At 52.2% G+C, this 16,757-nt stretch overlaps 1 protein-coding gene across 1 annotated transcript; it reads left to right on the forward strand.

Moving 5' to 3' along the window:
• The first annotated feature begins 5,567 nt into the window (after positions 1 to 5,567).
• Positions 5,568 to 13,092, forward strand: Sfrp2 (secreted frizzled related protein 2). Its single transcript, XM_055596586.1, has 3 exons — positions 5,568 to 6,074; positions 8,212 to 8,292; positions 11,998 to 13,092. The coding sequence occupies exons 1-3, from the start codon at positions 5,573 to 5,575 to the stop codon at positions 12,300 to 12,302; spliced, it is 888 nt and encodes a 295-aa protein (XP_055452561.1). The 5' UTR covers positions 5,568 to 5,572; the 3' UTR covers positions 12,303 to 13,092.
• Positions 13,093 to 16,757: the final 3,665 nt, after the last annotated feature.

Consider the following 16,757-nt stretch of genomic DNA (forward strand, 5'->3'; position numbering starts at 1 on the left):
TCTCTGGGAGCACACACCTGCAGGAGCTCAGGCCCCATCTGCAGATTCCAAGCTTTAACTTCTTATCTGATAGCTGAAAACTCTCACCTGAGCCAGAATGGGCTCAGCCAGTGGTCCAAGCTATTTATATCAGACTACCAAGCCAGACTTTCTTCCCAGGCTCTATGTGAACGGCCTTGGACTTCTGCTGTTTCTATTAAGCACTTCTTAAAGGGAGTAATTAGGCAATCCCTTCAGGAATATCATCAGCAATTGCAGTACATCAGAGAGCAATGAACTCCTGAGATCCCAGAAAGAGGCAGGGTGAGCTGTCTAGCTGGCAGGGCAGAAGAAAGGGCAGCTTCCAGCAAACCTTTACCTGAGGCTGCAAGGTGGCACAGCTAGCTGTCAAAGATTTCATAATTTCCAGCCCTCAAATAAAGGAATCGCGCATGGTGGGGCCAATGGGATGACTTAGGCTGTAACTGAAAGGCTGCTGCTCTGGGTTCTGAGGGAGCCAAACAGCAATGGACTCTGGTGGCTGCGGCCTCCCCGCTCCCTCCCTGCTGGGGTTTGCTGCTGCTGTCACTGTTTGTTTATTTGGCTTGGATTTTTTCAAGCAGAAGCAGCCCAGGAAGGCCAAGACACACTCTGCTCTTTCTTCCAAGATTTCTAGGGCCATTTCTCTCCTTGAAAGAACAGATGGAATAAAAACTGGACCCTCCAAGACACCAGCCACAAACAGCTTTCCTGATGGGACCTCATGCCCCCAGAGAAGCCTTCTCTAGAACAATTCTCTCATCCATCTCCAGTCTGCTGCTGACAGACTTTCCTGTGAGCAAGGAAAAGCCCTGCGGCCACTGCACACTACCGTGGCTGTGAGAGAACGTGAGTGAGTGGCTTTTACTGAGAGAAGCTGCGCCCTAGCGCTGTTTTTATTTTTGAAAAGGGATTTATCTATGAAGTCCAGGCAAGCCTGGAAACCAGTGTGTAGCCAAAGATTGCCTGAAGCTTGTGACAATCCTCCTGCCTCAGTCTCCCCAGGACTAGCACTGTGAGCCTCAGGGCATCCCGCTTCTTTAAGTCGTTTATGTATCTATTTTATTTTATGGGTCATTGTGTTGGCTTGAATGTATTTGAATGTATGTATATGCACCATGTGAGCACCAGTACAGGTGGGGGGCAGAGGCCATAGCATGTCCTAGAACTGGAGTCACAGGGGGTTGTGAGTCCCTCTTCATGTGGATGCTGGCAACAGCTCCGCAACAGCAGCAAGGGCCCTCAACCACCAAGTGGTCTCTACCTCATTAGCTGCTTATTACGGAGCTTCCAAAGCATCCATTCATTGACTCCCTGGCCTTTGTCGATGAGCAAGCTCGCTGTACTTGGGACAGAGAGAGTGTAGGCATCCACAGGTGGTTGGAATCTGCCAACCACATGGCCCACTGCAATCATTGTTCCTTCTGGTGGTGAGGTGGCCATCAAGCCAGGAATGGGACAGCTCGGCTTTGTCCCTAGGGGATCATCTCCTCACACACCCCTGACTGCTGCCCAAGTCTCTGTGGCAAGCACTGAATGCTGAGCCTAATCCCACCGGTGTAGGCCTCTGCGTGGCAGCCAGTTTCCTGGTCTGGTCCCTTGGCTGGTTTTTCCAGGTTGGCGCTGAGGCCCTTGACATCTTGAGGCAGTATGCGCAAAAGTCCTGCGTAGTCTTCAGCATAGTCTTCGCTCTCATTCTAGCCAATGCTTTCAATGAAAATCCAAAGCACCTGACAGCAGGCGCTGTGCTCGGAATTCCTAGGCTGAGAAGCACCTCTGGGTGCTGGCACCTGTCCTCCCTGCGCCTGCGCGGGAAGCGTCCCCTGGAGTGAGGACCCGCTGGTGACCGAACCAAGAGGAGTCCGAAATGAAGTCGCTGTTTCTCTGAGCACCAAAAGCCACCCTCGTGAGCAAGAATGCAAACGATCTCAAAGTTTCCACAGCTGCAGGGAAGCAACACTCGCCGTACCAGAGACACTCTCTGGTTTGGGAAATGGCACCCCCAGATGGCTGCAGCGAATTCTGGAGCCTGAAAGACTCGATACAATGGGGAAAACGCGCTCACCCTGCAAAGCCTAGCCTGTGGATAAAGGCCAGGTAACAGCACTTCGGGAGACAACCAAAAGGACAGGACTCTGAATTAGCAGGCAACCGTATCACTGTGTGACATGGTTCATTGCTTAACCCCTCAACTTCCTTATGATTTTGAAAATCCAAAAGAGTAATAATCAAGGGACCAGAGAAACTGCTCAACAGGAAAGTTTGCTTGCCACCAAGCCTGCCTATCTGAGCTTTATCTCCCTCCGGGCTCCACAGGATGCAAGAAGAGAACTGACCCCCTAAAGTTGTCCTCTGACCTCCACAGGCATGCTGTGGCCCAAGCCCCATACACAAACGGCGGAGGGTAATGAGCATGGCCACTTGCTGCAGGGCGGTGAGGGCAGGCGGCCGGTGATGAGAACACTGCGGGGGGATTAGAAACTAGTTTCCCTTCCAGGCCTGCGGGGCGCGGGGCGCGGGGCGCCGGAGCTGCGGTGAGGAAGCAGCGTTCGCGTGCTGTGCGGCTGTCCTGCCCTCGGCCCTTCGCGGGGCTCTGTACGCCCTCAGGACTCGGTTCCAGGGTGCGGGAGGAAGCTCGCTCTCCGAGCACCAGAGACCTTCGCGGACGCTGGGCCCACCTGGGCTTGACAAGCTCCAGAGCCCGGAGATGCCCCAAGCATCTGAGCGTGACGCCAAGGTCTTGCCCCTCCAGAAATCCAGCAATCAGAGTTTAACCGAGCTGCGAGGGGCTGGGGAGGCCTTCTTTGTCCCTCGAGGTTCTCCCGAGAGGGAGAAACTACCAAGCGGAGGGCCAAAGGCAGGAGTTGCCGGGGCGCTTCTCCAGGCCAGCCGCGTTCGAGGGACTGGCGGGAGGGACCCATCAGCCCCTCTAACGAGAACCCCGCGGCCGGCGCTGCGAATCCCAGGATCCTCGTTGTTTTCTAACGAGGTGAGAGCGAGACGAGCTTCCCCTCTTGGAAGTAAGCAGAAGAGACTCCGCACGGCCTCCCCGCGGCAAAAGCCTGCTGCTCTGGCTAAATGGCGAGGAGGGAAGGGGAAGCTGTGGACCAGGCGCCTCCAGAAGCACGGGGGAGCCCGGGCTACCCAGGCACGCCGAGCGCGTGCTTCCCGGGGTCCGTCCTCCGAGCTACGTGCACTCACACAGGAACTCTCGCGGGCACGGTCACCCAGTGTCCCTGGGCCGCGATTTACACAGAGCCAGTGGTCCAACCTCTGCGGGGGCTCCTGCCCTGCTCGCCGGCAGCGGGCTGGCCTCGCGGGCGCGCCCGCCACACACGCATGCACTTGGCGGGTCTTGGGCGAAAGGAGGGTGCGTGACTGGAGCCGGGTGGGCCCAGGCCAGTGGCACGGCGTCGGAAAGGTCTGCGACTGCCAGCTTCCTGGGCTGCCGCCGGCCCGGCCCGGGGCGGGAGGTCCACCTCGCGCCGGGCGTCGCCGAAGATTCCCGAGACTTCGGGCGCCCCCTGGCGGCGAGCGGGCTGGCGTGGGCGCCCCAGACAATGCCCCGGCCCGCGGCAGCGCGCGAGGCGCAGGGGCGGCCTGGCGCTCTCGGGAACACAAAAGCGAGTGATCAAACTAGGACCGACTTTGGGCTCTCGAGCGCCCACCCACGGGGCCTGCAGGGGAGAGGTGACCCCATGGGAATGCTTTGGGGCTACAAACAGTGAACACTAGGGAGTCCTAATCCACCCCAGGGTCCAAGTCCTAGCGTTCAGCGTCCAGGCTCTCCGTCGCTGTTTAACCTTTTTGTGTTTATGCGGCTTGTTTTCAAACTGGCGCTTGTATCTGGGGAGAAGGGTTTCTAAGCCCTGGCTGCCTCAGTTAGACACTGGAAGGCCCAGAGCCAACTGGATGGAACAGCTTCCGCCCAACAGGAAAAAAACGGAAGCTGGACCTCCAGAGACTCGATGGCACACTCCCTTCCGACGTTTACCTGCTTTGTCCACGGCCAGAAGGGGGTAGGAAATGGCATTCTGTCAGTCCTTAGTCTCTGCAGGACCACGAAAAGTGCTGGGCGCTGCGCCCTCAGTGTGCCATCCCGAAAACGGGCAGCGGGGATCAGGAAGCGGTAACAATGTGCCCAGCTTACATATGAAAGAGGGCGGCTTCGGGGGAGTGGGTGTCACTACCCAGGCCCTGAAAGGTCGCCCTGAAAGGGAGGCTAAACCTTTAGCAAAGGGGTGGTTTGGGGAAAGGACCGCCTCACACTCGCGCATACCCCGCATGCGCTCACACCGCCCCTCACTGCTCGCTTCCCCTGGCCCCTGGCCTGCACCTTTCTCGGTTATTCAGTTGTTCACCTTGCTTAGTTATCCTCCATCCGCTGACTGTTTGCAGCGCTTCCGCCCTACCTTCGCCAATCAGAGCAGAGCCTGGCCCTGTGGGTTCACGTCGCATGGCTGGTCACCAGGATGGTGACCCTGGTTGTTACAGAATGGATGAGCCAACCATCCTGAGGACCTGACTAGCTAGGAATCTCTGACTGTTCCTTCCCAACCTGTCGGCGTCTGACCTTGGCACTCATAAGTCCCATGTATTGCTTTGGTGGCCTATCCTGACCCCTTATGTACAACCAGGGCTGCCTTCAAGTCTGGACATCCCTTCAGAGGTCAAAGTCTCTTCTCCAAAAGGAGAAATGGCGGGCAAACTCCTGTGAGTCTGCAGTCCTCTAGTCTGAGAAAATCCTATAGAGAGCCCAGCGAAACAGAAACTCAGTGTATCGTTGCTATCCGTTTTGTGATTCAGAATGCGTCGAAGGGCCGTGGAAACAAACGGCAGGAGCCAGCCTGCTCCACTTGGGCTGGAAATGAAGTTCCTCGAGCAAGCCGGACTGGGCCGGAGGCCGGAGGCACAAAGAGCCCAGCACTGCGGGCTCGTGGCCGCCCGGGGACGCGGTGCTGAGTGATAAAGGCTGCAGCTCATCAAAACGGAGGCGGGCCACGCGGGGCGTGAAAGGCTGCAGCCCAGACTCGCTGGCCGGGCCCCACGCGTGCCTCAGCCTCGCTCTCCGCTCGCGCGCAGCGGGACACGGTGGCCTCGCTGGCCGGCTGGCAAGGCAGTCGCCAGAGCGCGCGGCGCTGCAGTCGGGGTGGGGGGGCGCAGCCCAAATTTCCTGCCAGCCGGCGCTGAGAGGCATTCTCTGCGCGCACGCAGCCCGGGAAAGCAGCGACCTGCCTGCTCGGATTTCTCGGGGCTGGCTCCTCCCTTGCTCCCCCACCCCCTCCACCTCCAGATTTGCATAAAAAAGGCCAAGAAAACTCTGGCTGGGCCCCAGCCTGCGCTCACTCTGCTCCCCCGGGTCGGAGCCCCCCGGAGCTGCGCGCGGGCCTGCCGTGCCTCGCCCGCGCCAACTTCCCCGCGCCGGGCTTCGCGCGCTCGTGCCGCCGGCTTTCCAGCCCACGAGCAGGGCGAGCGGGTCCAGGACCAGCCCGGGCTCCGGCCGCCTCGCTTCCCCGGCTCGGCTTCTCCGCCCCCCGGGGGTCGCCGCTCCACGATGCCGCGGGGCCCTGCCTCGCTGCTGCTGCTGCTGCTCGCCTCGCACTGCTGCCTGGGCTCGGCGCGTGGCCTCTTCCTCTTCGGCCAGCCCGACTTCTCCTACAAGCGCAGCAACTGCAAGCCCATCCCGGCCAACCTGCAGCTGTGCCACGGCATCGAGTACCAGAACATGCGGCTGCCCAACCTGCTGGGCCACGAGACCATGAAGGAGGTGCTGGAGCAGGCGGGCGCCTGGATTCCGCTGGTCATGAAGCAGTGCCATCCGGACACCAAGAAGTTCCTGTGCTCGCTCTTCGCCCCCGTCTGCCTGGACGACCTGGACGAGACCATCCAGCCGTGCCACTCGCTCTGCGTGCAGGTGAAGGACCGCTGCGCCCCGGTCATGTCCGCCTTCGGCTTCCCCTGGCCGGACATGCTGGAGTGCGACCGTTTCCCACAGGACAACGACCTCTGCATCCCCCTCGCTAGCAGCGACCACCTCCTGCCGGCCACAGAGGAAGGTAAGCCTTCCCTCCTCGTCCCACCCACCCCGGACGAGCTGCTAGGACTGGGGCCTGCGGAGGGGGACGGGGACCCCGAAGCCTTCACTCCACTTCCTAGTTCTCCCAACTTGGGGTTCCAACCTTGGATGTGGCGGAAGCGCTCCCTACCCTAGTCTGTTGCCTTACGGAGTACCGATTTTGAGATCTCCCACCCCTGCGCCAAGATCCCTCCCTGGTTGTAACAGCTCCCCTTGGGGAGTTGGGAAAGCCAAACAAAAGTGGCAATTCTTGTTTCAGGAGGCTTGTTCTGTGCCTCCCCGCCGTCCCGCCTGGGAAAGTGTTTAGCATGGTCAGGTCCTAGTGACAAACACCCGGGCCAGAGGCTTCTTCTGCTCAGCCTCTCTCTGCATGTTCTTGTCCCATTGGGCAAAAACACAATGATCACCTTCCGAGCTTTTTGTCCTTTGCCAATGTAGGTTTTGGAGAAGTAAGGAAGACTGCCTGCGAGCAAGCGGAACACTGAGTTTCGGTTTTCAGTGCCCAGGTGTTTGAGGGAGAGATGAGGCAGTCGCCAGGAACCATCTTTCTATCACTATCAGCTTTTATCTTAGGCGTGGTTTTAATTAACTGGAGAAAATCATGCAAAAGAGTTCCCTCGAGTTTTTTGAGAAAACAGAGGGAGTTCACAGGCAAAAACCATCAAAGCAATGAAAACCTCATGGGCTCTTGAGATTTTTCCTGAAAAGGAAAAAGGATCCAATGTGTCTGAGCCCCCTGAGATAGAAAGCCGGCTTCCTAATCCCACTCAGGGTCTGAGCGGCTTCTCCCTTTCGATCTCTAATTGTTTTCCTGCAGACATCATTAGTTAAAGAAAAGACAAAGTTGTTTAGCAATCTTTCCTGGCAGGCACCATGAGTCTGCAATCATCTTATTGGTTAGGTTTCTAATTCATTGCAAATGTTTGGCGTTTTTCAGACATTTGTCTGACATATACCATGGAGTAAGCAATACAGGTTGGTAGCATTTCACACAGACCCTGAGCCTCCCAGTTGGACGTGTTTCTGGTTGGGGATTGCTGAGGTTTTGGGGGTTGCTTTTGTTTTCCTTTCTACTATCAACCGAAATATATACCGGGTATTCCTCCAAAATTAATTTCCTTCTTCAATATATGCCTGTATGCCTGCAAATTTTGCTCTTTGGTATTTTCAAAAATCATAACTTCTAGTATGAGTTATAAGGGCTTTTTTTTCTGTGAAAATTCTATTTCATACTAGTGGAAACCTATAAAATTGCACATGAATTTTAAAGACAGCATTTGGGCATATTTATAAATTAGAGAAAGAAAAATGTCTTCTTGGCGCAACTGTGCTCTTATAGGACAGCCTTAGACAGACTGATAGCTGTGCATGCACAGAAAAGTCCTTAGTCTGCTCAGGCACACCCCACAGCAAGTTTTTCTTCACCTGCATCACCTTGTCTCCAGGCTTCTGTGCTTGCAAGGACAGAAACACGCACCTGTACCAGGGAGCAGAAGGGGAGTAGTGAAAAGTAAACTTGTCAGGAGGCAGGAGGTGGAGAACCAGCTAGATGGAGCTGTCGGAGTTACTGAGAGGTGCTTCCAGGGTAGAGGCCAGCCGGATAGGTTCCTCACAGCACAGCACTGGCCCTCCTTTCCAGCCCAGAGTCTAGCTACACCAAAGGGGCTCCTCCAGGTCCTGCAGATGAGAGCCATCTTTCCACTGTATTTTATGGTTAACATACTCCAGGCTCCCTCCAGGGCTTGGATCTTTGGGCCGTTTCCCCTTAGAGACTTGCGGATGACTGAATTCATCCTAGGAGTGAGGAGGATGCATTGAAAAGCGGCAACGTCGTTGGGTTATCCTGCAAGCAGGCCTACCCACTGCCCACAACCCCTCTACATTTGAGGGTGGGTGCTGACAACAGAGGACATTCAGGCATTCGCTTTTCACCAGACCAAGAATGGAAAGTGCAGCATTTGGAAATGAGGAGTCCTCTTTGTACAGAGGAGGCAGAAATAGGGGGTCACACAGGACAATGGCTGATCTGGCCTGGCTGGGTCCCTCAGGGTTGTTTACAGACGCCACCTGCTGTTCCTGCTTCAGCAAACTCACTAAAGACCTTTTCACATTTCCAGCCCCGAAGGTGTGTGAAGCCTGCAAAACTAAAAACGAGGATGACAACGACATAATGGAAACTCTTTGTAAAAATGATTTTGGTAAGTAACTGCCAAGACCAACAGGTTTCACATCCATCCAAGCTTTATTTACCAGGAAACGTACAAAGTGTAAGTCAGTGAGAAGTCCTCAGATGAGGCTGGGTGAGAAATGGTCACATCGCCAGTTCCCCAAAGTCACCTAACCCCTAGCTTAGTTCTCTTCATATGTAACTGTGAACTGAGTTACAGAGGATGGCATTTACTGTTTCCTTAAACAATAATCAGATAGGAATTTCCCAAATCACAAGTGCACAATAGCTAACTTCTCATCTCCAACATTTTTGTGCCAACACACAGGATCCCGTGCCATGTGTCATTTTTAAATTGCTTGACCTGTGTGCCAAGAACTGGTGAGCGCCCTCAGCAAAACAGGTTCAAGCTCTTAAAGTGGCCCAAAATAAACATCTGCACTTGAATCAAATTAAAATGTTTTCACTCTATTTGTAGCTCACAGGGACACATTTGACGTGGTTCTACAAATGGTCAAAAAGAAGAAAAGTTTTCCAAGTTAGGTCAGGTGAGAAAGGTCTCAATAGTGTAGTGCTTGGGGCGCATGGAGTGAGACAACGCAAGAGGCAGGGCAGTTAAGCCCTCCCCTTAGGAAATCATCAGAGGAAGGACGGAGGCTCCATCTACCAACACTACCTGGACCTACCGCTGTCTGATATCCCCCAGGCAAAGGGAGGAGACCAGCTAGACAAGGGGCAGAGGCACAGTCAGAATCAGGACTGGCCAGCGGCCCAGACTGCTGCCTCACCCAGCTGGTACCGTTGCTGGCTGTATTAGAGAGGCTGGTACCCCTCAGTCTTGGTGAGTCCAGAAGACCACTGGTCTACTAAACAACACAGAACCCAGCAGAGCCACGTTAACATTGCCACACAGTCAACAATCCTTAGGACTGAGGGAACTGGTGCCACTGCTGGCCCCTTGTCCCTTGCCACCTTGACCTCTCACTGACAACAGTCCTGGCCACTGCTCATCCACTTCAGATCTCTGCAGGAAGTCACCTGAGTTGAACCTTGGTGGTTCCTGAACTGTAGCCCTGACCCCAGGAAGCACTAGACGTTACTGAGGAGGGATAAAGGCAAATGAAAAGCTCCAAGTCCTAACTAATAATCAACTCTACCAAGTAGGAGGAGCCTCAGTGGGGCCGATAAGGTTCCCTATGTCTGTCTTCAAACAGACCTCAAGCCATCTCAGGGCCAGGCATGCTAGCAGTGGGTAATCTTCAGTCTCCAGAGTCTGACCAAGTCACAGTCCTTTGCTGCCACATATCAGATAATTATTTAGTAAAACTGACAATTCTAAAAAGCATTTTCTCCAGCAGCTTATGCTCTTTGTACTACACATGAGAATTCTCTCCTGGCTTTCATGGGACTCTAAAGCAGATGCATTTGGGAGACACACACACAACACTTGCTTGCTTTCGTGGCTCACCTAACAGAAGGCAAACTCTCTCAAAAGTGCCTTGTGAAGGACTGAGCCAAAGAAGTGGTGTGAGTGTGATGGGCAGTCAGCCATCAGTTTTGCTCTCTGTCGCCCTACCCTTTTGACCAAGGTAGGGACGATGAAGGACTAGTCCCTTTGGCCTCTGTTCTTTGGGGAGTAGCAAACAGAACAGGCCCAGCGATGGCGCTTACTTCCCTTGCATCATCCTGGCAGGCACAGCACCCCCACTCCAATACACACTCCAAACAGAAATGCAGATCCCCCTTACCACCACAGTGCAGGCTACACATAAGCCTCGGAATGCAGATCCCCCTTACCACCACAGCGCAGGCTACACATAAGCCTCGGAATGCAGAGCCCTTCCTTTCCACCACAGCGCAGGCTGCACATAAGACTCGGAATGCAGAGCCCTTCCTTTCCACCACAGCGCAGGCTGCACATAAGACCCGGGCCTGGGCCTGTTGCCTCCAACTGCCCTCCCCCAACCCCCTACACAACATGGCACTGGGCCGGGGACTGTCACCTGTCACCTGTGTCTCCTACCACACCCTGAATCCCCCAGTCACTCCTTCCAGGGCAAGCCTGTTATTTTGGGTTCTTGATCCCCTATGTTTTGTCTCAGCTTCAAGTCTAAGGAGGAACCCCTGCCATTTCCCCCGTGATACACATTTTAGAGCTAAAGAGAGTGGTGATCACAGTTAACACACCTCCTAGCTCAGTGATGATTCTTCAGGTGGTGAAGCGCAGGGATGTTTGACTGGCCAGGTGGAGCCTTGCTCCTGCCCATCTGTATCAGAGACTAGACTCCTCACTAATGTATAATCAGGTCAGTTAACCCTACGTGGCATCTCAGCCCCCATTAAAGTCACAATCTTGTGACATTTCCACATGTTGTATTCTGTAATCTCTGAGGAGTCGGGACTGTGGTTCAGATGAATACCACCTCAGACATTCACCAAGTCCCAGCGCCCATGCGTGACCCAGTTAAGCACCCATCATTTCCATTCTAGCCAGGAAGCCCGCTCCATTGAGTTCCCTGCCTGTTTGGTTGTTGTTGTTTTGTTTTGTTTTTTTAAGGAAAAGAAAACCTCAAAGACACACCCACAGAATTCTCCACTATTACTAATTTAAACAATGCATCAGACCCCATCAAAGTTGGGAAGCCGTGCATGCATGTCATCTATTTCAGCTGTCTGTGGCACCACGAGTCTTAGGACAGGCTGGGGTTGAGAAACTCAGTGCTCTTCAAGGACAGCAGTTCCACATTGCCTCTAGAGATCTGGTAGCGTAGGGCAAGGTTCCGGGACTAAGATGGGACAAAGGCTACCTGGGTGGCCTGGCACAAGTCACACACACGTCTCTCAATTTGCATCTCTGTGTCCTAATGAGCTTTTAACGGGATGACCCTTTCTAACCCGAAAATCCCATCCCTTTCCTGCATGTGTGGAGTCCTGAAATTTAATCCCGGTGTGTGTGTGCGTGTTTCCTGACGTGTAGTGTTCGTGGCTATAAAACGTGTCTTTTATAGTAAACAACTTACTTTTTGGTCTTAACGTTCTAATGACTCTCCACACACATTCTGGAAACAGTACATACATGATCTGTAACTGCCTTGGCCTTGGCCAGGCAAATGAGAACACATGAGGATGAAGTCTTCAGAAAAACACTTTTATGGATAAACATGCTGTGCTCTTAAAAAAGAGACTTGCATTTTTTTTTCCTCCTTGTTACTTTACCAAATCAAAAGCAGCTGCAAGACCCATTCTCCTTTCCCTGTAATCTGTTCCTGAGAAAACAGTGACCATGATACCATTTCCTCACAGGTTTGTCTGGAAACCTCTCTGACATAATAAACCCGGTTTAACGTTTGCAGCCAGGGAAGCTCATGTTTCACCTAAGAGTTAGGCACTTCTCCTCCAACAGGAGAGTCCTTTGCTGGGAGTGGCAGGAACCATATGTGAAGTACAGGGGCATGGTGTGAGAAGGGTTAACTGGGTCCTCCACGGAGGTTCTGAAAAGCGGCTGACTGAAAACAAAATGCCCCACCAGCTTCAGGGCTTTAGAAACAGAGGCACATGCAGCCCCCAGGGCCCAGGCCCTACCTCCAGCCCATACAGTCTGTGTGATGATAGGAAGCTCCTCTCCCTCTCCCCTGGAACCCCTACAGACCAAGCGCAGCAAAGCTCACCATCTGCACAGTTCCCCCTCGTCATAACTCGGGCTCTGTTGTCGTTCCTGCCCCTCTTGTCTTCACAGCACTGAAAATCAAAGTGAAGGAGATAACCTACATCAACAGAGACACCAAAATCACCCTGGAGACCAAGAGCAAGACCATCTACAAGCTTAACGGTGTGTCTGAAAGAGACCTGAAGAAGTCTGTGCTGTGGCTGAGAGACAGCCTGCAGTGCACCTGTGACGAGATGAACGACATCAACGCGCCCTATCTGGTCATGGGACAGAAGCAGGGCGGGGAGCTGGTCATCACCTCAGTGAAGCGGTGGCAGAAGGGCCAGAGAGAGTTCAAGCGCATCTCACGCAGCATCCGCAAGCTGCAGTGTTAGTTTCCCAGCGCGGCAGCCTCTTGCTACTCAGGCCCTGGGCTCCGTGAACCGCTTCCGCTCTGCGCCGTCACTTCCGGTTTCCCAAGCACAGTCCCGAAAGCTCCAGCCGCAGCTTGGAGCGCCTTGCCCTGCCTCTTGCATGTGTGTGTCCCTAACATTTCCTGAATTTTATAAAGGCCCTAGGAGGCCTCTGGAATGGACAGCTGTTTTCACGGAAAGCCAGAGTCCTTCCAGATCTTGTAGAAATATTCAAACTAATAAAACCATGGCTATTTTAATGAAGTTTTACAACAGCTCATTTTAAGGTTAGTTGTGAGTAGGTAGTGCTGTGACCTGAGGGGCATTTCCCTCTTTGGTCAGTCTGCTGCTTTATACTGTGCGCTAAGGTTGCCACTTAGGCAGACTCTTTTTTTTCTCTGGGGTCTAAACGTGTGGGTCCCAGACTCGGTTGAGATAAAGCTGGCCGTTATCTCAACGTCTCCCTCGGCTCCAGCCTGAGAGCCAGAGTCTGCGCCTTAAACCATTGCATTGCTCCTCAGTAACTGCGACTGTTTGGAGCACCCCGCCCCAGCTACAGAACTTCAGTCTGGAGGGGCACAGTAGCCAGTCCTCATTGCACGAGGCCTTCACGCAAAGGGCAGTGAATGCAGTGCAAACTGACCTGAGGATTTTAACCTTTGTTTAAAACATTTTTTTACTCCATTTTTCCAATCTTGCAAATTAAATCATTGTAGCTTACCTGTAATATACGTAGTAGCTGACCTGGAAAAGTTGTAAAAATATTGCTTTAACCAACACTGTAAATATTTCAGATAAACATTATATTCTTTGTATATAAACTTCACATCTTGTCGAGCCTCGTCTTTGTCTTGTCACGTGTCCTTCGACCAAGGAGCTGGGAGGGAGCTCTGTCATTTCCTCCCTCCAGCAGGTTGAAGTTACTCCAGCTACTCCACTGCTTTAGAAAATTGTCTCCCTGAACACGAGCATGTACCTCGAATTTCAGCCAGGTTTCATCACCCCTGCTCCGGCAGAGCCTGCAGGGGGTCCCTCATGCAGTTCAGGCATGCGCAATGGTACGCTGGGCTGCAGGGTCCCATGCCAGGTCACGTGCTTCACAGCCCCGCAGCCCTGGAGACTCATAGGTGAGAAGGGCGGCCATTGTGAAGACGGTAATTCCTTCCGTACTTGAGCTCTGACCTGAGGAAGCGGAAGCTATGATCTGCAGAATGTCCACTGGAAGCCAGGACCGAGAGGATGCTGAAACACAGGATAAGAGCCAGACAACCACCACAAACGCCTGTCTCAGTGCACGTGGGCCACCATGACAAAGTAGCTTAGCCCAGCCAGCTACACTGCAGAGACCTGCTTCTCCCAGCTCCTGCAGCTGGAAAGGCCAAGATCACCACAGAGCCCTGGCTCTGAGCGTCTCCCAATATGGCAGACGGGTGAAAATCCTTCCCTGCACCTCCTCAGGGTGCAGCAATTCCATTTCCGCCATCATGACCTCACCGCGGAGGCTCCACCTCCTAACGCCTACTCACAGGGGATTCAATCTTAAAACGAATTTTGGAGGGACACGGCAGATCTTAGCAATGTCTCTCCATAGCTTCATTGTACCGTTATAAAGCTTACAAGTGCTATCCAGCACACGAAACTGAGGCCCAGAGAGCAGGCAGCAGTGGAGCCAGCGAGAAAACAGACTCTGCAGTCCGCTCAGTGTAGGAGTAAACTGTGGGAACATGGCGCGCTTGCCTTTGCACAAGCAGCTACTGAGCAAATATTTACCGATAATGTGGCAGGCGTGCTCTAGGTACTGAGGACACAGGCGTTCGCTTTATTCCCTATAGAGATCATGTAAAGAAAGGAAATGATCATATCAGAAAAACTGGTGACTTGTCCGGAGAACACAGGTGAAGTGAACACAGCAGTTTTGCTCAGGTGCTCTAACTTTCTAAAAGACTATTTTAGTGTGTGTGTGAGTGAGTAGTGTGTATGTGTGTGGTGTGTCTGTGTTTGTGGTGTCTCTGTGTATGTATGTGTGTCTCTGTGTGTGTTTGTGGCATCTCTGTATGTGTCTGTGTGTGTCTGTGTGTGGTGGGGGGGCAGCACATGCTCGTAACTGCTGACTCACCTCTCCAGCTCCTAACCTGACATTTTTAACGGGTGTCATGTGAAGGCGCCATGCAACGAAGCTGAAGAGCCTCTTACTTTGCCTTCTATCCACAGTGCCTCAGGCTCCGCTCCCTCCACAGCTGTAGTGTGGCTGGCCCCTTTCATTTTCCTCTGCACTACCACTTGATTCTGCTTCTCATCAGATCCTCAAAGTCAAGGCAAACCCCATATCTGCAAAGGACGACCAGCAATAAATGGGGGACACAATTTTGTGTGGGGTCCCTGCAGACACTACTGGTGGCAAAGTAACAAGAAGGAAATCCGGTTCAACATGACAGTGTTGACTCAAGCTTCTACAGTCTCACCGAGCCATTTATTTTTGACACACTAAACACCGTACAACCTTAGAATAGTTTCTGCCAGACAATTATCACATAAAGTCTGAGGCACGACTATATTGGAGCTCCTTTGTAAGGCACCTGCGACCTCGTCCACAGACTGGGTTGTACTGATGGAGAAACCGTGCTCAGGAGTCTGGGAAGGGTCTGGGACAAACAATGTCTGGGGGATTTATATGAGGCCTGGTCCACAGATAGTGACGATCACCAAATTATTAACTACGTCCATTTTCAGCTTTACAGGCAGAAACTGGCATAAATCACTCCCACTAAGGAGAAAAGCCTGCGTGTTTTAACAGTCTGGTTTCCCTAGGGCTGTTTGTGTGCATGAGGACCTCGTGCCCTCTACAGAACTCAGGGTCAGACGGTTGCACCAGGAGACCTGGGGCTCAGAAAAAGGACAAAAATAAGGAAAAGACAAAGGAGGCAACAGTAAATGAAAGAGTCACTTTATCAAAAATCAGGAATCAAAATGGGGATATGTTGTGGATATAAACATGTTTTTGTTTTGGTCCCAGGTATGGGATGTGGGACTGATTCAGATGGTTCACAACAGGAGACTGTTTGCCTCATTCAGGCTCTGAGAGGAGCTCTTTGCCAGATGCAGATAGTTAAAATCTGAGGACTCTGAGAAGGAATAAATGCCAAAGCCCAGAAAGGAGATGGGAGAAAGAACAAGGCTGCTACTGCTTCCTCCTTGCTGCTCCTGGTTGCAGTTGTGAAACAAGAAGATGGAGATCTCCTGAAATGAAGATTAAACTGGCTCTAAGAAACCCAGCCACCCTAACCAGCAGGAAGCAGCTAAGAAAGAACTGCACCACCTCTTTCTCACTAACCCTTTCTCCCATCTGGTGTTGGGGTGTTGGAAGGGATTGAAAAAAAGAGTTTTTTGTTTTTTGTTTGTTTTTTTAAGTACATCGACAGGAATAGACACAGTTCAGCAGAGGTGATGTAAAGAATCAGCTTGATAGAAACAAAGGTGCAACGGCAAAGGATATAATGTCAGCTGGAAGATCAGGAGTTCAAAGTCAGCCTGGGCTACACTAGAGCATGTCAAAACCAACAAGGAAACAAACATGGAAGAAAGAAATCTATTTGAACACTCTCTCTCTAAACAAGCCAAAAGTTACATACTCGTATAACGGGATGGGGTTCTGGAAAGCATGCTAATGCCCAACAGGGCCTCCTTCTGTTAGTAGCTCATCCACTCTCTGCTTCTTGTCACGTATCTTTCTGTGGACTTCCCAGCTCTGCCCACTCCTCATCATCTCACCCCCACCTTTGATGTAGGCACAAGGGATAAGGTGTGCTTGGAGGAGAGCAGCTAGTTAGTGCTGGATTTCATTGTTTTATTTTGTTCTAATAAACACAGCTTATCTGCCCTTGCAATGTTTGTGTCTGAAGCCTTAATTATTTCTTTAACTACCACGTTTCTCTTGTAGGCAGATGGAAACCGGAATGTGCATCCCTGAGTGGAAACAGGGAGAGCTTTGGACTTCTGAGTTCCTCAAAATGATTCATGACTCATGGAGAAGCTCAAACATTTAAAATAGAGGATTGCCCTAGACAGAAAAGCTAAAGAATATTAAAATTATATATCCCTAGGCAGCTCATTCCTCGTTTCTTTAGTAAATAGCTCAAGATAGAATTTGATCTGTAAAAACAAACTAAAGAGTTCTTTGAGTAGCATTTTCCAGTTCCACAAAGGATAAAGCACTGCTTATGAACACAGTTCTGTAGACTGAAGTTCATAGCACAAAGAGCTCAGTTACCCAAAAATACTCTCCATCCCCATTCCCTGTTTTTTCATCAAAACAATAGGCCTGAGGCTCTTAATGTTCTTGGGGGGAAGGGGCTACTAACACTAAAGCTCAAATCCAGGCATAAGCCCCCCCCCCAGCTACCCTTTGCCCCATCTTTCCTTATATAGTTTCTGAGTCTG

This window comes from Psammomys obesus, unplaced genomic scaffold, assembly GCF_907164565.1.
Source record: "Psammomys obesus unplaced genomic scaffold, mPsaObe1.curated_primary_1811, whole genome shotgun sequence".
Classification (NCBI taxonomy): Eukaryota; Metazoa; Chordata; class Mammalia; order Rodentia; family Muridae; genus Psammomys; species Psammomys obesus.

Coding starts and splice junctions, on each gene's coding strand:
- Sfrp2 (XM_055596586.1), top strand. CDS start 5,573: ATGCCGCGGGGCCCTGCCTCGCTGCTGCTGCTGCTGCTCGCCTCGCAC. Junction 6,075..8,211: donor CCTGCCGGCCACAGAGGAAG/GTAAGCCTTCCC, acceptor TCACATTTCCAG/CCCCGAAGGTGTGTGAAGCC. Junction 8,293..11,997: donor TCTTTGTAAAAATGATTTTG/GTAAGTAACTGC, acceptor TTGTCTTCACAG/CACTGAAAATCAAAGTGAAG.